General features: G+C 39.4%; 1 protein-coding gene across 3 annotated transcripts in view; it reads right to left on the bottom strand.

Moving 5' to 3' along the window:
* Nucleotides 1–2857: 2857 nt before the first annotated feature.
* The window catches only part of LOC130368668 (cytochrome P450 1A1), a 29907-nt gene continuing 4877 nt past the window's right edge, over nucleotides 2858–27887 (bottom strand). For 2 of the 3 annotated variants that reach the window (XM_056572677.1, XM_056572678.1), the window contains exons 2-7: nucleotides 8764–9605; nucleotides 8425–8551; nucleotides 7257–7346; nucleotides 6817–6940; nucleotides 5173–5259; nucleotides 2858–3608 (exon numbers count right to left, since the gene is read on the bottom strand). In XM_056572677.1, the coding sequence (XP_056428652.1) occupies nucleotides 3305–3608; nucleotides 5173–5259; nucleotides 6817–6940; nucleotides 7257–7346; nucleotides 8425–8551; nucleotides 8764–9605 (1574 nt within the window). In that variant the 3' untranslated portion in view covers nucleotides 2858–3304. The remainder of the gene's footprint in view (nucleotides 3609–5172; nucleotides 5260–6816; nucleotides 6941–7256; nucleotides 7347–8424; nucleotides 8552–8763; nucleotides 9606–27887) is intronic. The other variant, XM_056572679.1, reaches the window with a different exon arrangement.

Raw genomic sequence — 27887 nt, forward strand, 5'->3', positions numbered from 1 at the left:
TGCTATTGGTAGTCGCCTCTGACGATCAATAGCAGGGATAGGAGGGGGTGGCACCTCACTCCTATGCCTACAGGGGGATCGTGGGTGTCTTAGACAACCGCGATCCCCCTTCTATTCCGGGTCACCATAGACCTGGAATCGGCACAAATCGCAAGTGTGAATTCCCTTGTGATTTGCGCCGATCGCCGACGGGGGGGGGGGGGGGGGGGGGTGAAGGGGGGGGGGCGTTTTCTGCATCTTCAAGAGGTTAAAACATGGGCAGAGGAAAAGTTGACCAGTTGCCCATAGCAACCAATCAGATTGCTTCTTTCATTTTGCAGAGGCCTTTTTTTGTAATTAAAGAAGCAATCTGATTGGTTGCTATTGGCAACTAGTCAGAGTTTCTTCTGCACAGGTTTTGATGAATCTCCCCTATAATGTAAAACGTGGCGAAGGGATAGAGTCTAAGCCTCAGGGCATACGTGTGGATAGGTGATAAATGCATTTTGAGGAACAACTTATTTAAAGGGGTATTCCAGGCCAAAATTATATATCTCTATATCTCAACTGGCTCCGGAAAGTTAAACAGATTTGTAAATTACTTCTATTAAAAAATCTTAATCCTTCCAATAGTTATTAGCTTCTGAAGTTGAGTTGCTCTTTTCTGCCTAACTGCTCTCTGATGACTCACGTCCCGGGAGCTGTGCAGTTCCTATGGGGATATTCTCCCATCATGCACAGCTCCCGGTACGTGACATCATCATTGAGCAGTTAGACAGAAAACTTCAGAAGCTAATAACTATTGGAAGGATTAAGATTTTTTAATAGAAGTAATTAGAGATGAGCGAGCTTACAGTAAATTCAATTCGTCACAAACTTCTCGTCTCGGCAGTTGACGACTTTTCCTGCATAAATTAGTTCAGCCTTCAGGTGCTCCGGTGGGCTGGAAAAGGTGGATACATTCCTAGGAAAGAGTCTCCTAGGACTGTATACACCTTTTCCAGCCCACCGGAGCACCTGAAAGCTGAACTAATTTATGCAGGGAAAAGTCATCAACTGCCGAGCCGAGAAGTTCGTGACGAATCGAATTTACTGTAAGCTCACTCATCTCTAGAAGTAATTTACAAATCTGTTTAACTTTCTGGAGCCAGTTAATATATATAAAAAAAGGTTTTGCCTGGAATACCCCTTTAATGACAAAACACACCCCTGCAACAACTGTTTAATACATCTGTTTAATTATCTCACAGAGATCATAAAAGTATACAGATATTCACAAATTATTTCATTATATCTATGAAATATTGTGAAACTATGTTTCACAATATTTTACAAGAAGGGCAAATATCAAACAATTGAAAGTGCTTAATATATTCTGCTTATACCTAATGCCTGGCTATTCTACTAAGGGTGCTCTTACAGTAATTTTTGCTGCAGCTTCAAAGCCAAAACCAGTTGTGGATATAAATACATGCTACTTCTACAGTTTTTTAGTTTTTTTGTTTTTTTATCTACTCCTTGTGTGGAATGCATTCAAATAGAAACAAAAGGGAGATTATTATGATCCAAACCTGCCTTTGGCTTAAAAAAAAGTAGCAAAGACTACACAGTGTAAGAGCACCCTTAGATACATAGAATAATTAGCTAAATAGGATCTGTGACTATAAAAGTCCAGACATGGTTTATTTTATGTTTTGCGTTTGTAAGGCAAGATTTGGCATTTTTTCTCACATAATGTTTATTACGCATTTGCCTTTTAAAAGCAAGTTATAGCTTTTTAAGTCTCTTTTGTAGTAGAAGATCCTCAAACTACTCTCAAAGACCATCTGTGTAAAAATATCCAAGCACATTAGATAGCTTAATAAAAAAAAAAAAAAAAATAGCTTGCTCAAATATACAGGTTCCTTCATTTTTGACAATTAGCTTTGTTTAAGATTTTTTTTCTGTAATATTAGGCTTATATTCAGTTCTTTACATGGACACTATCAAAATCAAAAGCTTTTTATATGCTTCATAATATATTGCATCTCCTTTTTATAGAAATCATAGCTTATAGAAAAGATCACTAGGGGTCCCCATACTGTCCAGAACATGGTCCTGTCTGGCTGCAGCATGATCTTTGTCCCAGCTGATGCACAGGCTGGGACAAAGTCCAGTAATTTATGGTGGGCCTAAAACTTCTCCTTGCTCACTCCTGTCCTGTCTTTCAGACTCCTGTCTTAAAACAGAGACAAGGGGGTTACAGAGCAACCTGCAGTGATTGGATAAAGAAACACAGCACAGCAGACTAAGTGAGGAAATGAATGCATGGTGAGTGGGGGCGGGCTCAGTACTTGTCTCAGACACGCCCCTTCCTGAGCAGTGGATGTCAGAATGAATGAGCATCAGAATGGAGGGATTTGTGAGCTAAATACAGAAGGTAGACACATAAAAATACTTGTAAAGCATCTGCATGATCTAGTGAGCATCATATACAAGCAGAATTTTTTTTCCTGTCATATGACATGGTATGTTTTAAGGTCACGCACAATGTTTTATGTATTACTAAAATGCTGTGTATTCTACTTTAAAGGGGTACTTCGGTGGAAAACAATTTTCATATCAACTGGCTCCAGAAAGTTAAAACAGATTTGTACATTACTTCTATAAAAAAAAAAAAAAAAAATCTTAATCCTTCCAGAACTTATCTGCTGTATACTACAGAGGAAGTTGAGTTGTTCTTTTATGTTTGACAACAGTGCTCTCTGCGGACACCTCTGTCTGTGTCAGGAACTGTCCATAGTAGGAGCAAATGCCCATAGCAAACCTCTCCTGCTCCGGAAAGTTCCTGACATGGACAGAGGTGTCAGCAGAGAGCACTGTGGACAGACAAAACAACTCAACTTCCTCTGTAGCATACAGCAGCAGGTAAGTACTGGAAGGATTAAGATTTTTAATAGAAGATATTTACAAATCTGTTTGAGAACAACATTACAGGTTATGGATTCTAGGTCTATAGGGATAGAACGTTGATCCAGGGATTTATTCTGAAGCCATATTTGGAGTGGGGAAGGAATTTTTACCTCTAGTATGAGGGTTTTTTGCCTTCCTCTGGATCAACTCAGTAGGCACTCATTAGGGTTTTAGGTTGAACTTGATGGACTCTGGTCTTTTTTCAACCTTATGAACTATGTTACTTTGTTTAACTTTTTGGCACCAGTTGATTTGAAAAAAAATATAATACATATAGTTTTCCACCCGAGTTACCCTTTAAGTCTTGTCCTTGCTTCAAGATACCCATGTAAATACACTTCTGAGCCCATTTAGGCAGACAGTCATAGAATTTCTAATCGGTAGCCATCATAGGAAAACGTAGTTTGGCAGTCAGAAGATACCGCTTATGTTTCATTGTCAGTCCATAGGTTGGGGACATGTCTAGTTTCTGTCCCTCTTGTTTGGAGAACTGCATCTGCTGAAGCAAAATAGTGAGGAATAGGAACACCTCCATTCTTCCAATGGCTTCACCAACACATCTTCTTTTACCCAGACCAAAAATCAATACTTTTTCAGTCTCTATTTTGTTTATTGATGAGCCATCCTCATTCAGAAAACGTTCTGGGCAGAAACTGAATGGGTCCTTCCACAGGGTCCTGGAATAAAATACAATGCTTTTAAGTTCTGTTAAGGATCAAACCCTATAGAACAATAATGATATCGACAAGAATAGTTTATTGATTTTGCTCTCATACAGGAGGAGCTTATGACCCTCTGTGTGTTGAAATTATTTTTTATGTGCATGCTAAATGCATGGTGCAGTTTGGTATGGGGTATATCAGTGTTTAATACAATCTCAATTGCTTAAAATAGGTAAACAGTCCAAAATGTATAATGTTGAATTTTTTTTATAAACAGTGTAAGGCTGCTTTCAAACTATGAGGTTCTCCCGTTAATACACATACGTTTGAAACATAATTATTAACACACGTTAAACAACCCCCATTCAAGTCAATGGGTTTTTTAGTTTACCTTTTGTCACACGTTATAGCCCGTCATGACTAACGTACGTTAGTTGTGATGGGAGAAATAACGGCACATGCACAAATTTTTCGCACGTCACAAGAAACGGGTAAATTAACGTATGTTATTTTTAACATTGAAGTCTATGGCCGACATACGTTAGAAAATACACCCGTAGATCAAACCATGGAGTCTGTAGTCTTATAAACTATTAAGCAACCAAACCTTATTTACAAGACTCAGATTAGTGGAAATCTCTTACCCAACAGAACATTGCTATTGATCTGAATGGCCCTTCGCTTGCAATGTAGTTAGAGACTTCAAGTACCGTATTTATCGGGGTATACCACGCACCGGCCTATAACACGCACCCTCATTTTACCAAGGATATTTGGGTAAAAAAAGTTTACCCAAATATCCATGGTAAAATGAGGGTGCGTGTGTGCGCGTGTATACCCCGATACACCCCCAGGAAAGGCAGGGGGAGAGAAGCGGCAGCGGCACCCATTGCCGGCGCCGCTGCCCCGTTGCCTCCCCCCATCCCCGGTGGCATAATTACCTGGGTCGGGTCTGCGCTGCTGCAGGCCTCCGGCGTGCGTCCCCGGCGTCGTTGCTATGCGCTGAACGGCGCGGCGCATGATGTCAGTGCGCCGCGCATAGCAACGACGCAGGGGACTCACGCCGCTTCTCTCCCCCTGGCTATTGGCGCCAGCAATGGGGCGCCGGCACCGATAGTGAGGGGGACAGAACGGGCAGCGGCGCCGATAGCCAGGGGTTGAGAAGGGCCGACAGCAGCGCTCTAGACCCCAGGAAAGGCAGGGGGAGAGAAGCGGGCAGCGACGGTCTCTCTCCCCCTGCCTTTCCTGGGGGTGTATCGGCGTATAACACGCACACAGACTTTAGGCTAAAAATTTTAGCCTAAAAAGTGCGTGTTATACGCCGATAGATACGGTAAATGCAGCCTTTGAGTGGTGCTAAAAAGGTTTCAGAATTCTAAGTTAAGTTATTCTAAGTAATGTTGCAGCCTCTTTAGTCTTGAAATCAAGTGTGGTTGAATTGAACTGCTCTGATGTTGTATTGTTTTTAAAAAAGACCCCAGTGTTGCCCATTGGATTTGCTTGTTGTTAGAGCTTTTTGGGTAGCCATTATTTCAAAGAGATTTTTATAAGTACATTTTTATTATATTCAGATACTTACGGGTCATGATTCACTTGCCACTGGTTGATCAGCACACATAAGCCCTTAGGGATGAAGTAACCATTGAGTACGGTATCAGAGGTGGTGCTGTAACACAAAACATAGCACAGTGTGCATCAGAGAAATCACATAAATCAGACAACCTAAGCCAAATAATGTTTATAATGTAAATAGTTTTTAAAATAGGAACAAAAATGTTGGAGCTCAAAGTCTATAGATATTATGAATCTAAAAACATTTATTTAATATATATATATATATATATATATATATATATATATATATATATATATATATATATATATAACAAATAAATAGGTGGTTCACAGGGCCCTTGTGAAGCCACCTCATAAAATTGCCACAATAAAACCACACGGTATTGCCACCAATAATTATGTTCTTAGATGTGTTAATCTAGTTGATATTGCTTATTGCATTGTTGGCTAATATATAGACTGGTAGAAATTCCAATATTATTTATCCATATACGGCTTATGTATAAATAGCTTGGACATCCGTTAATGGTAATATAGTTCCACAATTAAGTGTGCCATGTCCAAATATCTGTCCGCAAATCTCTCACTTTTTTAATCCTGGACCCCCGGTGAGGTGAGAGGTGTGCTGCACTAAGTCCATTATCCTCCGGAGGGTGAGTTATCCATCATTATATGCATTACAAGTGATACATAGTCTGGTCTGCCTCACCGCTCGCTTTGTACACTAACATTGACATTTCTGGTTTACATCTCATCTCCAGATTACATAGCAGTGCAGGATTATAAAAGTGAGCGATTTGTGGACAGATATTTGGACATTCAATGGCACACTTAATTGTGGAACTATATTACCATTAACGGATGTCAAAGCTATTTATACATAAGCTGTATATGGATACATAATATTGAAATTTCTACCCGTCTTTATATTAGCAGACAATGCAATAAGCAATATCAACTGGATTAACCCATCTAAGAACATAATTATTGGTGGCAATACTGTTTTTATTGTGGCAATTTTATGAGGTGGCTTCACAAGGGCCCTGTGAACCACTTATATATTCCCAAAATAAAGCAGCACTACTTATCCAGTCCAACCAAAAAATTGGTGCCAGCGTCCCAAAGGACTTGATCAGCCTTGCTTGAAAAAGGCTCCAGGAGGAGCTGAAACGTTGTAATGCTGACATGAGATATTAAATCACTTTTTTGTTGGAGTGCTGCGCCTGTATCTGGTTCATATATATATATATTATGATAAATATTTTAGATTCCAAGTATCTATATAGACTTTGAGCTCCAACATTTTGTTCCTATTTTGCATTTCTTTTACACCATGGGTATAGGTGTTGGGTTGGATTATCCAGTGCCATTAAAAGATAATTGAGCCATTCTGCTTTTTTCTTTAACAATAATTTTTAAGTGAATTAGTAGTGGCTATGTTTTATAAATCAAATAAATTGGATGAGATTAAAACCAGTGCAGAGGAAAAGTTGACCAGTTGCCCATAGCAACCAATCAGATCACTTCTTTCATTTTTAAAAAGGTCTCTGAAAAATGGAAGAAGCAATTGGTGAACTTCTCCTCTGCACCGGTTTTACTAAATCTCCCCCATTGTTTTAAAATAAATGTACATTGATATAGCACTTACCAGTGGGGAATTGTGAAGGGAAGGAAAGATGAATGGCGGAACATCTCTAAGATGAAAGCTTCTGTGTAAGGCAGCTGAGCTCTGTCTGAAAACTTTGGCCTTCTTTCTCTACCAATGACCTGATCTGTAACACAGTAACAATATCTTAGTATCTTAGATACTGGCTAGCTTTGGCTCATAAAAAAAAATATATATATATATTTTTTTTACACCAGTCTGTGGCTGTTTTTCCACTTAGCAGTGGAAACACATCCGAAGTGTTTGGCAACAAAGCAGTGAATTCTAACCTGACAAATAGTTGTTAAGTGCCTAATCTGATCTATGCATTTTACAAATGTGCGTTCATATTTTTTTTACTGCAGGTACTAATTTAATATTCATAATAATAGCTTTTCTCTGATTAAAAAACACAAGATATTCAAAGAAGAAGAACAACTCACCAAGCTCTTTCTGGATTTTTTCTTGTATTTCTGGGTTGGCCACAAGGTAAATGAGACACCATGACAAAGCAGTTGTAATGGTATCAAACCCTATAAAAACATTAAATTGTCTTAGTTGTTTTTTTCTTAGATTCTTTATGTAAAATACCTCTTAGGATTATTGTCACTAAACCGTATTGCGATAAAAAAAAATGTGCGATCAAAAAATACCTATTGTTTACGTTACGTTTTTTTTATGTTAAACATATATGTTTAAGAATTTTTGTAGATTTTTTTATTTTTCATTTCAGTTACTATAAAAGAATCCTGAAATCTTGCAGTTTTTTATTCTGGCCACTAGGACTAATAAAAAGCTGAAACTTAAAAAACCTTGAAAAGATCATTGTCCAACAGTGTCTTCCTTATAATAAGGCATGATTACTTGCAAATACATTTTAAGTATTCTGCAGGGCAAGTGGGGATAACTTACTTAGCGTAATGTACTTTAATTCACTATACATACCATCGCAATAAAAAAAGTCATTGTATATATGGTAAATTGGCACTGTCATTAAAACTAATTTTTGCTATTGCACTCCTTATGGTAAATAAAAATATTTATGTACTTTGTTTATTAAAATGAAGTTTTCTATGTTTTATTTATGTTTAAAAAAGCTGCCACTAAGCGTCTCCCTACTTGTCCAGAGCACATTCCCCCCCCCCCCCCCCCCCCCCAATCTCTTGCAGACTTTGGACTCCTGCTGGCCTGGCAGAAGTCCAAAATCAGGAAACGCAGTCTGGCGTGCTAAAGGGGAGGGGTGCAGCCTTAGCCAATCATAGCTCATCTCAAACTGAACTGCTCTGGGCTGTGTGTAGCAGTGTGAGGGAGGAAGATCTCCCCTGTATGGCTTCAGATGATGTCACGCCTGCTGGGTAACACCCCTTCCCAGTCTGTGAATCTGACTGAGTCTGAGCAGAAAATACAGAGCAATATCAAGGCAGAAAATTAAAAAATAAAAGGCAGGGGGTGGTTTATCATGATGGGGGTAGTGAACTGGGAGGATTATAAAATTGAACAAGATCATGAGAGGTACTCTTTAAGTATCAGTGAAATAACCCACTGTGAGATGAGGCAGATAACAATTAATGATTTCATGGTAAATATGACAAACTATGATTTTATACTCACCAGCTCCAAAAAGGTCATTTACAATATTCACAATTTTCTGTTCTGTTAACTGGACATTCGAATTTTCATCTAATTTCCTTTCTTGAGAATGCTGAATAAGGGAGTCAGTAATATCCCGAATTGAGTTCTAAAATAAAAATAAAAAAATTTATAAAAAAAAAAAGCTGAAGTTTAGGCTGTGTAGAATGCACATTCTGTCTAGTTTAAAAGATCCACTTGTTAAATTGTAATCTATGCTATTTTGGCAAACACATCTAGGAGAGCTTGTGAAACTACATTTTGAGTACTAATTAAAATGCTACTTTACACTAAAAACTGGCACTTAATACAGATACTTACATTATCCAAGGTTCTGTAGTGTTCCTTAACATTTTTCTGTGTGAACCCTGTAAACTTCTTATTGATTTCAATAAAGTTCTTCATGGTGCGACTTGGTAAATATTGAAGAATAGGGATGAAATCAGCTGGATTTCCTGATGCAGCAGCTGCTCCAAACTCATTCGTCAAGTTGACTATGTCTAGAAATTCTTGGTCTTCGTGGCTGTATCGCTTTCCAAAGCACATTGCACAAATGACATTAGCCACAGAAACAACCACATATCTAAAAGGGTCAAATTCACCTTTCTCTTCAATTAGCTGTTGGAATTTCCTCAGTAGATAATCGGCTTCTTTAGATATATGGTCTTCCACTAGAGTCCTGCCTGAATATGCCAAAGAGGGAGAGATGGCAAAGGTTTTGAGAGAATTATGTGCCAGTCTACGGCGTGCATGCCATACTTCACCAGAATCTTGACTGAATGTCAGACTCTGTCCGTCACCAACCAGGCGAAATGTAAAAAGGTCTGGACGTGCATTAAACACATCACCTTTCTTCAGTAGGGCTTGTCGGAGTGTTTCCAGTCCACTTAGCACTAAAACAGGCTTTGTGCCAATCTGGATTTGAAGCACATCTCCATAGGTCTCACTCATCTTGGTTAGGCTAAGGTGTGGGTTCTTGCCTAGTGAGAGCAAGTTCCCAATCAGTGGCAACGGCATTGGTCCTGGCACTGGCTTTGTTCCTTCTGGGACATTTTTTCTGGTGTTCTTGATGAACAGGAAGATGACTGAGAACACCACAGAGGCAATAAGAACCTCTGTGGTAGATATCACACCAAAGGAGCTGACCAAATCAATCATGTTGACTAAGAAAAAACATAAGGACGAATATTAAGACAACAATAAGAAACAATATGATCATGTTTTACAGAAAACAGTAGAGTATTGTACTATTATAGTGTAAAACATAAAGACATCAGTCTATTAAATGATTACGATGATGACATAACTTTAATCTATGTAGAAGTAATTGCCTCAGGTTTGAATGAAATCAAGTTGACAATGTATTATGAAAGGTATGTGTGATAATGATAAATGTACACCATTTCACTTATGTCAAAGTCATAAAGACAAACGCTAGTGGTTTACATTCTTAGTATTGTATTCTTATTGTCTTTGTAACTTGATGAGGATTGATACATGTTACTTTAATTGCAAGAGGCTTTAAAGTTCACAGTTGGGAAGGCATGAACCATAACTTCTTCAAAGACTGGAATTAAAGTGAAATCCCATAGCGTAGTGTGAAGCCCATTACCAAGCCATCTAGCAATAATAACTATTCTGGCCTTTGATGATGGCTATATAAAATGTCCTTTTATGTAATGACAAGTTCTTAAATGGCTGTTCACATACATAATATCCAGTAAGACATAAGATAATGTTTGTCTTGGCCAGATGGCAAAGGTTTGGAATACTAGACGTTCGACAGAACTAGTAAAGATGGATTTTTCTTCATTTTTGAGGTTTTATACATGACACAGATTGTGTTTTATTATACAGTAAAACCTCTATAAAAGACCCCCCCCCCCCCCCCCCCCCATGAGAAGACCATCCCCTTGACCAGATTTGTGACCAATTTTGAGCTGCACCACATATAATGTATACTGGCCGTATTCTTTTCCAAAACCAATCCCCTAAAAGAGCTTTTTTTTTTGTGCAATTTTAGCTGGTCGTCTTATGAGGTTCTGTATTCCTATCACGATTGCCCGGCAGTATGATTATTACTGCCCAGTAGGATAATTACTTTACTGAAAGAATAGTGGATGCATGGAATAGCCTTCTAGTAGAAGTGGAACATGCACATACAGTGAATAAATTTGAGCATGCATGGGATAGACATAAGGCTATCCTTCATATGAGATAAGGCCAGGGACTATTCATAGTCAGAATATTGCTCAGACTAGATGGGCCAAATGACTTATCTGACAACACATTCTGCTGCTTTCCCAGCTCCCCTGCTAATGATTGACAGATTTCTTCCTATGCAGTGATAGGAAAAAAATCTGTCAATCATCGATGGGGGCAAAAGCAGTGGGGAATCTTCTCTGGACATGCACTGTCTGCTTTTGGGTGTAGGTGCTCTAAACCTGTAGTACATTTCAGTGTAAGGGTACATTCCCACACGGCGTATTTTGCTGCGTATTTTCCTACCCATTGACTTCAACAGAGAAAATAAAATACGCAGCAGCAAATACGCCGTGTGGGAATGCACCCTAAGGGACAAACTGCTGAAAAGTGTGCCTTATCCTATGTTAGGGCAGCATAACCTAAGGGAAAAGTTCTCTTGTAACATATTGCTTCCTTGTGCACCCACTTCAATAGCTGAAGCTGCTGGCATGATTGAAATTGTATTATTGGTGAGGGCAGCCTAACCTAAGTGACAGGTTCTTTAACATATTGATTACTTGTGCACCCACTTCAATAACTAAAGCTGCTGCCATGGATAATATTGCATTATGAGCAAGGGACATGTTCCATTTAAAGAACCCAAGACTGCCTGGGTATACAGATCTATGTAATCTTTTCATAATGAAAACCTAAGTTAGGCTGGGTTCACATATATCAGGCGTCCGGCATGCTAGTACCGATCCCATTCATTTGAATAGGACAGTTCACAATCATCCAGCCTCCCAATTTTGACGCCGGATGGTTGGACATGCCGGAGGGCACCGGGCATGAGAATGCAGTTTGCTGCATACCCCTTTCCAGTGCTAGAAACAATGGACACTAGATCCTATACAACTGGTGTCAACTGATGCACATTGTCATCAGTCATAGCATCAGTTTCATTGAGATTTAAGTCCTATGCCGGATATCTGACATATGTGAACTCAGCCTTACAGACCAGTAAAGAGTAGTTAGGACAAAAAGTCATTCTGCTCTGCCCATGAATGACTGAAACATCACTCCCTACCATTGAATTCTATAGACTAGATACTATAGACTAGTGGTCTCCAACCTGCGGACCTCCAGATGCTGCAAAACTGCAACTCCCAGCATGCCCGGACAGCCGTTGGCTGTCCGGGCATGCTGGGAGTTGTAGTTTTGCAACATCTGGAGGTCCGCAGGTTGGAGACCACTGCTATAGACCATTCTTACATGACACATACTGGTAAACCATGTTCATGTGATTGCTTGTATACATTGATCTCCATTAATATCACTAACTGTGTATGTGAGTTATCGAGCAGAATGCTTTTTAGGCTCTTATATATTCATCAATATTACTAGAAATGATACATTCTAGCTAACAAGCTGAAGCCACTCAACCCTCCATGTAATACTGGTGTGTTCCCTCCCTGTTAGTGCAGTGATACTTTTCTGCAGGGTTAATGAGATCATAGAGGAATGACCTTCATAAAGTTTAAAACAATCTTTATCTCAATTTAAGCTGAGGTTATGTATACCAGCAAAAGTTAGCTAAATATTGAGATTACTTGCATTGTCAGGTGGGATTATGCACTTGATATATTATCGCCAGTAGATCTCTCTCATATATATATATATATATATATATATATATATATATATATATATATATATCTCAATGAAAAGATGAATTTACATTATGTACCAACAGCATGTAATTTATTTTAACACCAACTAATATCCATGGAAATATCTGTAATACAGCCCTTTGTAACAAAAGCCAATATCAATGTCTTCAACAAGTGCTGCCTGTATATTGTACAGTTACCTCTGCCCACTGGATATAGAAATCATGCCTGTAACATACATCAGATCTACCCAAGCCATATACCATCCATGATGAATGCCTCTCAGTTTCATAGCATAGAGTAATGAATAGAAGCTTTCAGTACATACCTTGAGTATGTTCTTTGTATAAGCTGAGATGAAGTTCTTAGGAGGAGCAACTGCTTGAGTGTACCCGCAGGAGTACCATAGTGAGAGAGCTGCCTGCACTCTCTTATATACACCTCTCTGACTCCTGATTGGCCAGGGCTCCACCTCATGTGACTACAGCACAGGAGAGCTGCCTGCACTCACCCAAATTCCTGGCATCTGTACAGAGGGTTGCGTGAAGAACCTGGAGCCTCCCAGGAGCCAACTAATCCCAGAACAGATCTAATAGGCAGATACTATGTGCAGGCTGCCAGCTCCCCACATCCTGCACACAGGCAGCCTACAAGCACTTATGACTTCTGAGAACAAGCTTAGGCTGATCATTGTTCTATCAGCAAGGAAATCCAGCTCCAGCTCAGGTAGATATCATTATCAGGGCACACAGCAGGCATCTACTATCTTTATTATGGATCCACCTGCTGCAGAGACTGTGTCCTTATGTATATCTATCTACAGTGAAAACTCTCCAATAGACCATCCCATACCCAGACCACATTGTCTGTTCCACAAATAGTATGCATTCTTTCAGCAGATCACCTCTTAGAAGATTACTTTTTTTTCTGCAAATTTGGGTAGTCACTGTATACATTTTACTACTGTATCGTCTGGAATATACCATCCTGTGGGGCATAAGAAAGAAAGATACAGTAAAACCTCTTTGAGATGACCCAAAATTGCACAAAAAAGAGTAATCTTCTAAGGGGTGATCTGCTGAAAGAATGCATAATATTTGTGGAACAGACAATGTGGTCTGGGTATGGGATGGTCTATTGGAGAGTTTTCACTGTAGATAGATATACAGTGATCCCTCAACTTACAATGGCCTCAACATACAATAGTTTCAACATACAATGGTCTTTTCTGGACCGTTGTAACTTGGAACCAGACGCAACATACAATGCTACGGACAGTCCAGATCTGTGAAACGCATCAATGGCCGGAAGATCTGATCAATCATTTACCGGTAAAACACCTGTATTACTGAAGCGTATGCACTGACTGGTGTCTGGTAGCGCCTCCTACAGTACAGGGAGATATTACATGTTCTGTACTCTTTACCTGTATTACTGAAGTGTATGCACCGACTGGTGTCTGGTAGCGCCCCCTACAGTACAGGAAGGTACTACATGTTCCGTACTCTTTACCTGTTCCAGGGTTAGCTGCTCCTTTGGACACCAGGTGAGGGCGACTCCATGTTACTTTTTTGGGACATTGCGTGTACTGTACAGGACCCTGAAGAAGCTCCTGTCCTCTACATAGACCAGTGTTTCCCAAGCAGGGTGCCCCCAGCTGTTGCAAAACTACAATTCCCAGCATGCCCGGACAGCCTTTGGCTGTCCGGGCATGCTGTGAGTTGTAGTTTTGCAACAGCTGGAGGCTCCCTGCTTAGGAAACACTGACATAGACAGTGATTTACAGCTCCCAGCAGATCTTTCTTACTTTTATATGTAAGGACTTGCTTTATCTGTATTAGTTATCTACTTATTTTTCTTTAACTCTCACTTTTTCCTATTTTTGGATGACATTTTGGTGCCTTTAGAACCAATTATCAGGTTTCCATAGAGTTCTGGTCTCAACATACAATGGTTTCAACATACAATGGTCGTCCCAGAACCAATTAATATTGTAACTTGAGGGACCAGTGTACATAAGGATACACAGTCTCTGCAGTAGCTTGTCTATGATATGAGCTTTGCTACACAATGTGTTATAGAAAGCTGCTGTCTATAGGTAATGATTAAAGGGATTGTACAGCAGAATTCTTTCAACAACAGAACTACACCTGTCCTCATGTGTAATTTTGCAGCTCAGTGGGGCCAAGTTGTAATACCACACATAACCTATAGACAAGTGTGGTGCTGTTTTTGCCTAATCCTGGATAACCCCTTTAATGCTGCTGCCACATTCATTGTAAGACAAAAGACTATGACCATTTTATCCACATACACAGGTTTATTAATGTACATCCTTATCAGGGGATCATAAGAATGTTGTGCTCGAATCTATTATGTTTACAGAACATTTTATAGAATGCAAATCTAGTGTACAGATATTAGGGTAATATAGTCCTCTATTGTGTAGTGGATACGCTAATGTATACATTTTAATATACATTGTTTGAAGTCCAGTCATAAGAAGGATAGGTCTGTTTTAGAACCATTCATCACAGGACTATCAGAAGGCAGTTCTCTGTGCTGATAAAAGTCCCCATGTCTTCTATTGTAGAGCACATTCCCTTGGACACCTTTAATATTATCAGCTGAAATATTAGAATGTAGTGCTGGAAACCTGGACATATGGATTTATTCAATATTAGCACATATTCTGATAGTACCTATCTAACCATACTGCACAACAGGATATAGTGCTGAACAGTAGCAGGTATGTAACATCACCAAACATATACCCTGCTGTCACCCCAATATTACCTAAATAACAGGTCTGTATCATCAGAAAGCATATACCCTGCTGTCACCCCAATATTACCTAAATAACAGGTCTGTATTATAAGAAAGCATATACCCTGCTGTCACCCCAATATTACCTAAATAACAGGTCTGTATTATAAGAAAGCATATACCCTGCTGTCACCCCAATATTACCTAAATAACAGGTCTGTATTATCAGAAAGCATATACCCTGCTGTTACCCCTATAATTCCTAAATAACAGGTCAGTATTATCAGAAAGCATATACTCTGCTGTCACCCCAATATTTCCCAAACTGCAGCTCTACAATATCAGCACACACACTTCTGTATGAAGAAGCCGACTGCACCTCTTTTGCCCCTAATGGTGGGTATAGGACAGATCATGTGGATATACACTGGTGTATTCTCTGTCAGTATGTTGTAAGACATCGGGACTTTGTCTACCTGGTTCCTGCCATAGTTGGTTTGTTACTATTCTGCTATTTCCCCAGTATTCCAGTAACATAAAACAATACATCTCCACAGTAATATGAAAACGATCTCCACATCATCCTGTAGATGCCATTTAATTTCTCATTATAAGGAACAATCGCTTTCTAATATTACCCTACAGTTATGATAAATACATTGACTATTTAATAATATCGATTAGTATTTGCTTTGTTTGAGTTATTTCCAGACTAATTCGTTTCAGAACGAAATAAGAATTTTAGGATGAATTATGCAATTTAGGTTATGAATGGGATTTACCGAATTAACACCAAAACTGTTGTTCTGCTCAACAGGCATTGTATGCTAACGAATAAGCCTATATTCATAAAGCTTCCCTTCAGAAAATGATGTCCGAATATTTATCAATACGCATCAGGGTAAACAAAACAAAAAAACAAAAACAAAAAAAGTAATTGCTCATTTTCCGGTTCATGATGGATGGATAGACAGATGGAATAAACGAATAAAAGATAGTCACGATGTTATTGTTTTGCTAGTATGAATAATTGTCAGCTTCTCGAGAATTGGGATTTATTGTACACGATATGTCTAGACCTCATAATATGCTATAGTATAACAGACTGAATTATAAACTATACTGCACTATACCAAGTTACAATACTGCACTACACAGAACAGTATATTAAACTCTGGTACTATACCATACTAAACTGTGCAATACTATACCTTACTATATTACAATGTTGAATACATAACATAGCATAGTGAACTACACTATACTACACTATACTACTAAATTCTACTACTATACAATTATAATACTACTATATATTCTATACTACTATATATACTATATATACACACATATATGTAGACATATACTAAATATACTATATATTCTACTACTATACAATTATAATACTACTATATATATACTACTATATACTATACTACTGTAAATGTTATACTACTCTACTACTAAATTCTACTACTATACAATTATAATACTACTATACATACTATATATATTCTATACTACTATATATACTATATATACACATATATATAGATATATATACTATATATATATACTATATATTATACTACTATACAATTATTATACTACTATAGATATACTATATATACTATATATATTCTATACTATATATATATATATATATACTATATATATATATATATATACTATATATTCTACTACTATACAATTATAATTCTACTATATACTATATATACTACTATATACTATACTACTGTAAATTTTATACTACTATACTACTAAATTCTACTACTATACAATTATGTATTACTACTATACATAGTACTATACTGTACATTATGCAACACTATATCAAACTATATTTGTCTCATTATACCATATTTTACTGCTATACCGAATTACACTGAACAATGCACTGTAACAGAACTGTACCTATATATACTACAATGGCATACTTTATTTCTATATACTGTATAGTACTATACTATCCTATGTAATACATGATCCTATTACTATACTATTCTATATAACTACTAATTGTACTAGTATATTAGTATATGTATACTGTATATGTATAGTATACTGTATACTGTACAGATAAACCTATAATACTAGTGGATGCAGATCAATCAATAGAGAGGCATCTTTCCCCATCATTCCTGCCTTTACTACTGAGGTGAAATATTGGGAATTATATGAGCACCCAGCTTGTGTGCTGCAGTATATGTGTTCCAGGTATTGGTGCTACCTGCCTTATAAACAGTGTTATGAGATTTTTATTATTAATATGCTGTAGGTGGTAGTAGTAGGTACATTGGACAATAGGTGGGCAGTGGTAATTGTATTGCATTGTCTCAGCCATCAGCACCCTGGTTAACGTTTACCCTGCACTGACGGGTTAAAGATTGGCCAATGTGCGTGACAACTCCAGGATACATGGCTGAGAGTGTAGCTGTGCCAAGACCAGCTCTGATAAGGGTTTAATTCCTAGAACTGGTGCTTTTGGGCAAGAGGGATTAGCCTAAGGTGAAAGGGGTAGCATAATTCATAGACCTGGGCACTCACTGCCTGTGAACAATCAGGTTACCCTACTCAGTGGCACCGCATCACACATTGCCTGGCACGATTTATCTGAGTGGCACGATGTTTGTGTATGTGTGGCACTGCTAGTCTCTCTCCAAAGTATCAGTATAGCTATAAACTTTATTGAAAAAAAGGGGATTGTCCAGCGCCAACTCTGTAAAAAAGAACTTCTTTATTCGGTTGCCATAGGAAACATCACATGGACTCAAGTAATGTGACGCGTTTCGGCCCGCAGGGCCGAAACGCGTCACATTACTTGAGTCCATGTGATGTTTCCTATGGCAACCGAATAAAGAAGTTCTTTTCCACGAGTTGGCGCTGGACATTCACCTCTTTTCTATATCACGTGGATGAGTCCAAGTCCAGTCCGGGCGCCTGTACTGGGGTGAGCTGGATTACACTGTTTTTCCTATAAACTTTATTGATTTTCAAATTCTGTTTTGACAATATATAAGTAATATTATTTTACCCCCCCCCCTCTGAATTTTTTTTAAAATAAAAATACACTAATCAATAGTTAACGTGAAAGTAGCATATATATATATATATATATATATATATATATATATATATATATATATATATATATAAAAACTATCTATGTTTTCTAAACTGAACATTCCCCAATAACTACCTATATTTATTCTTCAAAGCCACATGCAAAATATTCTACAGGGAAAAGGTGTACAGAATAGTAGTCTTATTATGAATACAAATACTTGTTAGTAGTTGTCATCATTAGGTAGTGTATATTATCAGGAAATATTGATTTAGTTATTAATACTCAATGAGCAACAGGTGTTAATGATTAATTATTCTCCTTGTATTGGACCCTCTATGGACTCTTCGGACTTGTTGTAGTCGAGTATTTTGTTACTAACAGGTAACATATCTTTCATTTTAACTTGTATAAGTGTCTGTGTTTTAGAGAAGCCCCTGTGCCTGCAGCTGTGTCTCTGCATTGCATTAGTTGGGGGATGGGAGAGGGCTCCCTCCAGGTGCTGGCAGGGAGAGAGGGGAGAGGTCACAGTGTTTGGGGCATTGCGTGACAAGGGGACTGGGAGATGGTTTAACTCTCAGGACAAAACTTGCCAAACTTTCCTGGGTCAGTCACGCAATGGGCGGACTTAAAGAGACAACTTTTTGCAGGGCGAGCTCCACCTTATTTGTTAAGGTAGTATGGAATCTAGTGCTGTTGCCGGCTCTGATCAGTACTTTTTACTGTGATACTGTGATGATTCTAATCCATTCAAAGGGATTGAGATAGTAAATGTACAGAGAGCTATAAATAAAGTCCAATATTTACAAGGCAGTTCATGATAATAAAGGTCCAAGTAAATTCCTCAAGTTAGTAATTAGTATCATAAATTGGCTGAAATTCCACAAGAACAATGATTAATGGTGTGAAAAGTAAAAATAGTCAAAATATTAGTAATTTTTCCAATATTTTCATAATATTGCTAACATACAGTATACAGGCATTGCACATGTCTTCATAACATTTCTACTTTATGTTTATGCAACAAACCTAGAGCACCTTTACACTAGTATCCTTTGGCTGATTTACCTTGTATTTTTTTTGTGTGTATGTTGCATCTATGTTGCATAAACGTTTTGTCAGCATGTCCTTAATATTTATTTTACAATGTTTACCCAATGTGGAAACATCTTTTGTCTAGAAGTCTAGAAATGTGTTATTTGGAAGTTTTGTGTATTGTTATTTTGTCGATATTATTATTGTTATTTATTTATTTAGTTTATTTGTAACAAAAGCTATGTATTATGTTTTAGAAAGCTTTTAAAAATGAGAAATAGTTTCAGGGAACTGGAACTTTTTATTATTAGATTTTCCTATTATATTATATTTCATTTAACATGTTCCCACACAGTCTAATCACAACTTCAGGTGACAAGAGTAAATCATTATACAGAATCATCCTGCTACCAGCATAAAAAAAAAAAAAGAAATATGAAAGGACAATAAGCAAATTACCAAAATGTTAAGGTCACACATAGCAGACACCTTTTGACACTTGTTACCGGAGACTTAAAGGGGTACTCCGGTGGAAAACTTTTTTTTTTTTTTTTTTAAATCAACTGGTGCCAGAAAGTTAAACAGATTTGTAAATGACTTCTATTAAAAAAAATCTTAATCCTTCCAGTACTTATTAGCTGCTGAATACTACAGAGTAAATTCTTTTATTTTTGGAACACAGTGCTCCCTGCTGACATCATGACCACAGTGCTCTCTGCTGACATCTCTGTCCATTTTAGGAACTGTCCAGAGCAGCATATGTTTTCTATGGGGATTTTCTCCTACTCTGGACAGTTCTTAAAATGGACAGAGGTGACAGCAGAGAGCACTGTGGCCATGATGTCAGCAGAGAGCTCTGTGTTCTGCAACTGTATTCAGCAACTAATAAGTAATGGAACGATTAAGATTTTTTAATAGAAGTAATTTACAAATCTGTTTAACTTTCTGGCACCAGTTGATAAAAAAAATTAAAAAATAAAAAAGTTTTCCACCGGAGTACCCCTTTAACCCCTTAAGGACTCAGGGTTTTTCCGTTTTTGCACTTTCGTTTTTTCCTCCTTACCTTTTAAAAATCATAACCCTTTCAATTTTCCACCTAAAAATCCATATTATGGCTTATTTTTTGCGGCGCCAATTCTACTTTGCAGTGACATTAGTCATTTTACCCAAAAATGCACGGCGAAACGGGAAAAAAAATCATTGTGCGACAAAATCGAAAAAAAAACGCCATTTTGTAACTTTTGGGGGCTTCCGTTTCTACGCAGTGCATATTTCGGTAAAAATTACACCTTATCATTATTCTGTAGGTCCAAACGGTTAAAATGATACCCTACTTATATAGGTTTGATTTTGTCGCACTTCTGGAAAAAATCATAACTACATGCAGGAAAATGTATACGTTTAAAAATGTCATCTTCTGACCCCTATAACTTTTTTATTTTTCCACGTACGGGACGGTATGAGGGCTCATTTTTTGCGCCGTGATCTGAAGTTTTTATTGGTATGATTTTTGTTTTGATCTGACTTTTTGATCACTTTTTATTCATTTTTTAATGTTATAAAAAGTTACCAAAATACGCTTTTTTGGACTTTGGAATTTTTTTGCGCGTACGCCATTGACCGTACGGCTTAATTAATGATATATTTTTATAGTTCGGACATTTACGCACGCGGCGATACCACATATGTTTATTTTTTTTTTTTTACACTGTTTTATTTTTTTTATGGGAAAAGGGGGGTGATTCAAACTTTTATTAGGGAAGGGGTTAAATGACCTTTATTAACACTTTTTTTTTACTTTTTTTTTGCAGTGTTATAGGTCCCATAGGGACCTATAACACTGCACACACTGATCTCTCATCCTGATCACAGGCGTGTATTAACACGCCTGTGATCAGCATTATCGGCGCTTGACTGCTCCTGCCTGGATCTCAGGCACGGAGCAGTCATTCGTCGATCGGACACCGAGGAGGCAGGTAAGGGCCCTCCCGGTGTCCGATCAGCTGTTCGGGACGCCGCGATTTCACCGCGGCGGTCCCGAACAGCCCGACTGAGCAGCCGGGATACTTTCAGTTTCACTTTAGAAGCGGCGGTCAGCTTTGATCGGCGATGTGTGGTATTAGCCGCGGGTCCCGGCCGTTGATTAGCGCCGGGACCCACGCGATATGATGCGGGATCGCGGCGCGATCCCGCTTCATATCGCGGGAGTCGGCGCAGGACGTAAATATACGTCCTGCGTCATTAAGGGGTTAAGGCTAGATTTCCACTTGTTTTTTTTCTGGTAGTTTTTGGAATACAGCCACTGCAGTTTTTGAGCCAAAGTCAGAAATGTATTCAAAAGGAATAGGACATATAAAGAAAGGACTTACACTTCTCCTCCCTTATGGATCCACTTCTGACTTTGGCTCAAAAACTGCAGTGGCTGTATTCCAAAAACTGCCAGAAAAAAAACCAAGTGGAAATCTAGCCTAAAGCATTTTTCTATGTTATGGAAGCACAGGCAGATATATGAAAAGTGTTGCCTTGTCATAACAGGTATCTCAGTGTCATCATTTCACAATGTGTATTTTACATGTACACATTTGGGAATATTTGGCAAAAATGTGTCCGCAATTTTGTGAATTATGGACAGAAAAGTGCATGTAAAATAAAATATGCTATAAAGTATGTAAAATAAAAATGTTACGCTGTATGCACATAGCAATAAGCTACTGAGAAGGTACTATGATTTAAATGAAATAACACATACAGATGTTTCCATTTCTATTCTGTGCTCGGACTGGCCAAGAGAGGAGTATTCATCTAAAAATGCTTTGTCCATAATAAAAATACAGCCTATTTTTTTAGCACTACTGCCGTTCATGAATGATCTACATGCCAATGAGCACAATACTGCTATAACCAATTTGGAGGAGTTCTCCTGATTTCCTAGCCTTGCTTTATATTGTTACTCACAAGAAATTATAGGAGGAATGTTTATTGTGGTCCTTGCTGTACCTGATATGCTTCATATGACATATTCATGACAACCTTAAAGGGGAATTCCAGGATTTTTTTTTTTGACTATGCTACAGGGGCTGTAAAGTTAGTGTAGTTCATAATATAGTGTCTATACCTGTGAGTGACGGTTTTCTCACAATTCTTATGTGATTATCGCCTCAATATTTATTTTTAACAGCATACAAAATTAGTCATGTCTCAGGATTTCCTAGGTTGCAGTGCATTGAGACCTGACATCACTAGTCAGGTGATCAGAGGGAGTCTGTCCTGCTTCAATTGATGGAGCGACCGCTGAGTGGGAGAAAGTTAATTTTGCAACAGCTGTAGGCACCTCGATTAGAAAACACTGATGTATTGCATTGAAGGGATCACAGGTGTGATTCAATGGGTAGGGTGGCTGATGTGTGAGAGGGAGGAAAGTGACCTTATACTTACAAACTATAGAACTATGGGATGTGTAGTTTAGAGAATGAAATTCAACAGGAAATACCCAGTTCTTGCAGGTACGTACTACTAAAATCACCTGGATAAATGGCGACCCTTTAAAGAAGAACTTTGGGATTTTCTTTTGCCTATTTAGTGCAGCATAAGCTATTATTAGAGAATAATGTGGCATACATGGATTTTCAGCCATTCTGATTCCAGTTTCATCCCTTACATGATTTCCTAATGCTGCCTACATTTTTTATGTAGCCTTTGGATTTGCAGAGAAAGGAGGTCTATCTACCTACAGTATCTATCTATCTGTGTATCTAATCTATCTGTTCTATTTCTCCTGGCTAAACTCCTGTAGCCAGCAGCTTGAACTGCTGAGATTCATAAGGCTTCCTTTACTTTCCCTTTGACGCTGCAGAAAATGCAACCAAGGAAAAATGAAGCAAGAACTGATCCCATTCATTTGACTGGGAAGTTCATAATCATCCGATGTCTCAGTTTGGACGCCGGATGATTGGACTCACCGGACCGGCACAGACAGGGAAACAAATCTTGCTGTGTCCCCCTGTCCAGCAATCACAAACAGTTGTTTTCGGATGATACACAACTAATGTATTTCTGGCATCAGTTGTGGCAATTTTCGCCCAGGTTTGCCGGAGCCAGACACCGCATATATGTAACTTTAGCCTTAGTGGATTGGGATCAGTTCATATCATGTGCAGTTTTGATGCCTTTTCTTGTTCTAAGTGCATTTTTTAATACAGTTTGGCTGTGTTTTTTCTGTGATTTTATAACATTGTGGCATTTTTTACAAGGATTTGTGCAATCACAGTAAAATAGTACAATTTTCCTTCAATTTCTGGAAAATCACAACAAAAAAGCTTTGTGTTAACACAGTCTCAGGCTGTACAACTAATTTATATTCCTATCCCATAGACATAGAAGAATATAGCAGCAGCAGCAGTATACAGATAAAGTTAGGTGGGGAGGGGTCTGTGAGTAGCCAGAAGTGATCTGGTGAGGATGTCATTCTGTAGTTCACAAGAAGTCAGATGACCCTTCTCCTGACACATAAAACACTGAGTGACAACATTTATCTAGGATATGCCTTTACTTTATTATTGTGGGGGTCCTTCACTGATCCTTAGAAAGAAGTGTCACAGAAGGTAAGTTCACATAGCAGTTTTTTTTTTTTTTGCAGTAACATTGATCAGAATGAGGTATGTAAAAATCAATGCACATGCTACAGAAACAACTCCATTCAGATGCATGTTGAATTTATCTAATATGAACATTCCATAAATATGGCTAGTTAAGTCTCTGGACTATTTGCTACCTTGAATGTTTGGCCCTCTTCCAACTTCATCTACATTGATGCAGAAATATTCAAGATGTTCAGTGTGGATGTGTATTATTGTGCTGCTTGCAATTACCCATGTGCATCTTTTCTCTAGATTCACACAAAGAAATCAAATTGTGTGTAACCTGAGGACCCTTTGCATAGCGAGTACATTTCCGATTGTTACCATATGTGTTAAATCTGCCACTTGAATCATTATATACATGATGCACTCCCTAAAAGCATAAGAAGTTATAGTAACAAAATAGTCACTTTATTAGAGCACTTATCTGGTAGCATCTTGGACCTCCTCTGGCCTTCAGAACAACAGCAAATGGTTGTAGCATTTATTCCACTGTGTTGAGATTGTTCAGCAGAAATATTTTTGCATTCGTGTAGGATAGCTTCTCGCAGTTGCCTATGGTTAGGCTGCTTTTACACTATAAAGTTCCTCTGTTTTAAAGACCCGTTATAATGTCCCGCTATGAAAACCCTTAAAAACGGCCTTTAAACGGCCATTACAGAGTCCCATATGGCCGTTACAAAATCCCATTACAGTCCCATTACCAGCTTAAATGAGCACTGTCAGATACAAAACCTTTTTATATGTTTTACATATATGCAGAACATTAACTTTTCTAATATACTTCATAAAATAATTTTATTTCCTTTATATAGAAATCATGGCTTATATAATCATGGCTTTGATTCCTATCAGACATTAGAGAGCACAGAGGAGTCCTATCAGACAGGAGAGAGCACAGAGGAGTCCTTTCAGACAGGAGAGAGCACAGAGGAGTCCTATCAGACAGGAGAGAGCACAGAGGAGTACTATCAGACAGGAGAGAGCACAGAGGAGTGCTATCAGACAGGAGAGAGCACAGAGGAGTCCTATCAGACAGGAGAGCGCACAGAGGAGTACAATCAGACAGGAGAGAGCACAGGGGAGTCCTATCAGACAGGAGAGAGCACAGAGGAGTACAATCAGACAGGAGAGAGCACAGGGGAGTCCTATCAGACAGGAGAGAGCACAGAGGAGTACTATCAGACAGGAGAGAGCACAGAGGAGTACTATCAGACAGGAGAGAGCACAGAGGAGTCCTATCAGACAGGAGAGAGCACAGAGGAGTACTATCAGACAGGAGAGAGCACATAGGAGTCCTATCAGACAGGAGAGAGCACAGAGGAGTACTATCAGATAGGAGAGCACAGAGGAGTCCTATCTGACAGGAGAGAGCACAGAGGAGCCCTATCAGACAGAAGAGAGCACAGAGGAGTGCTATCAGACAGGAGAGAGCACAGAGGAGTGCTATCAGACAGGAGAGAGCACAGAGGAGTCCTATCAGACAGGAGAGAGCACAGAGGAGTCCTATCAGACAGGAGAGAGCACAGAGGAGTCCTATCAGACAGGAGAGAGCACAGAGGAGTACTATCAGACAGGAGAGAGCACAGAGGAGTCCTATCAGACAGAAGAGAGCACAGAGGAGTCCTATCAGACAGGAGAGAGCACAGAGGAGTCCTATCAGACAGGAGAGAGCACAGAGGAGTACTATCAGATAGGAGAGCACAGAGGAGTACAATCAGACAGGAGAGAGCACAGGGGAGTCCTATCAGACAGGAGAGAGCACAGAGGAGTACTATCAGACAGGAGAGAGCACAGAGGAGTCCTATCAGACAGGAGAGAGCACAGAGGAGTCCTATCAGACAGGAGAGAGCACAGAGGAGTACTATCAGACAGGAGAGAGCACAGAGGAGTCCTATCAGACAGGAGAGAGCACAGAGGAGTACTATCAGATAGGAGAGCACAGAGGAGTCCTATCTGACAGGAGAGAGCACAGAGGAGCCCTATCAGACAGAAGAGAGCACAGAGGAGTGCTATCAGACAGGAGAGAGCACAGAGGAGTGCTATCAGACAGGAGAGAGCACAGAGGAGTCCTATCAGACAGGAGAGAGCACAGAGGAGTCCTATCAGACAGGAGAGAGCACAGAGGAGTCCTATCAGACAGGAGAGAGCACAGAGGAGTACTATCAGACAGGAGAGAGCACAGAGGAGTCCTATCAGACAGAAGAGAGCACAGAGGAGTACTATCAGACAGGAGAGAGCACAGAGGAGTCCTATCAGACAGGAGAGAGCACAGAGGAGTACTATCAGATAGGAGAGCACAGAGGAGTCCTATCTGACAGGAGAGAGCACAGAGGAGCCCTATCAGACAGAAGAGAGCACAGAGGAGTGCTATCAGACAGGAGAGAGCACAGAGGAGTGCTATCAGACAGGAGAGAGCACAGAGGAGTCCTATCAGACAGGAGAGAGCACAGAGGAGTCCTATCAGACAGGAGAGAGCACAGAGGAGTCCTATCAGACAGGAGAGAGCACAGAGGAGTCCTATCAGACAGGAGAGAGCACAGAGGAGTACTATCAGATAGGAGAGCACAGAGGAGTCCTATCTGACAAGAGAGACCACAGAGAAGCCCTATCTGACAGGAGAGAGCACAGAGGAGCCCTATCTGACAGAAGAGAGCACAGAGGAGTGCTATCAGACAGGAGAGAGCACAGAGGAGTGCTATCAGACAGGAGAGAGCACAGAGGAGTCCTATCAGACAGGAGAGAGCACAGAGGAGTCCTATCAGACAGGAGAGAGCACAGAGGAGTACTATCAGACAGGAGAGAGCACAGAGGAGTCCTATCAGACAGAAGAGAGCACAGAGGAGTACTATCAGACAGGAGAGAGCACAGAGGAGTCCTATCAGACAGGAGAGAGCACAGAGGAGTACTATCAGATAGGAGAGCACAGAGGAGTCCTATCTGACAGGAGAGAGCACAGAGGAGCCCTATCAGACAGAAGAGAGCACAGAGGAGTGCTATCAGACAGGAGAGAGCACAGAGGAGTGCTATCAGACAGGAGAGAGCACAGAGGAGTCCTATCAGACAGGAGAGAGCACAGAGGAGTCCTATCAGACAGGAGAGAGCACAGAGGAGTCCTATCAGACAGGAGAGAGCACAGAGGAGTACTATCAGATAGGAGAGCACAGAGGAGTCCTATCTGACAAGAGAGACCACAGAGAAGCCCTATCTGACAGGAGAGAGCACAGAGGAGCCCTATCAGACAGAAGAGAGCACAGAGGAGTGCTATCAGACAGGAGAGAGCACAGAGGAGTGCTATCAGACAGGAGAGAGCACAGAGGAGTCCTATCAGACAGGAGAGAGCACAGAGGAGTACTATCAGACAGGAGAGAGCACAGAGGAGTCCTATCAAGACTATGTCACATGAATTAAAAAAAAAAAAAAAATATCCACCCATCCATCATCTTTGCTAACCCTAATACTACCAAAATCACTTCTTTATGTTTATTACTTTCTAAGCCTAATGCAAATATTGCCGTCTTAGGCTCAAACTTCATAGGGGATATGGGATAAGATGCCTAACCCCGGGAGTCCCGCCGCTGGGGACGCCCGTAATCATGCACGCTGCACCCTGTTTGTAATCATTCCCCGTGTCAAGGGGCGGAGTACCCCTTTAAGCCACCTCTTTCCAATGGTTGTACCAAGTTATGCATCTTAATTCTCACCCTCTTCTGTTCCCAAATCAGCTCATTTAGTTTTCTCTCCAAACTTAAAAAAAGCTATTTTTAACCCATAGAGGTGAGGCTGTCAAGTAATGTAAAGTCATAGGGAGTATCACCGTTTTACCTAAGCCTATCCTATCGGCCATATTCAATCCCAACTTAGTTCAAATATTTATATTTTTGCCTCTACTCTTTTAATCAAGGGCCCCAAATTTAACCTCTCAAATTCAGACGTCTGTTTTGCTATCTTGATACCCAGATATTCTAAGCAATCACTGGTTTTTAATACTTTAACAGAACCAATGGGGAACTCAATCTCTTTGTCCAGTGGGAGCAATCCTGATTTCTGCCAGTTGAATTTCATTCC

This window comes from Hyla sarda, chromosome 4 (genome assembly GCF_029499605.1).
Source record: "Hyla sarda isolate aHylSar1 chromosome 4, aHylSar1.hap1, whole genome shotgun sequence".
In the NCBI taxonomy this organism is placed as follows: domain Eukaryota; kingdom Metazoa; phylum Chordata; class Amphibia; order Anura; family Hylidae; genus Hyla; species Hyla sarda.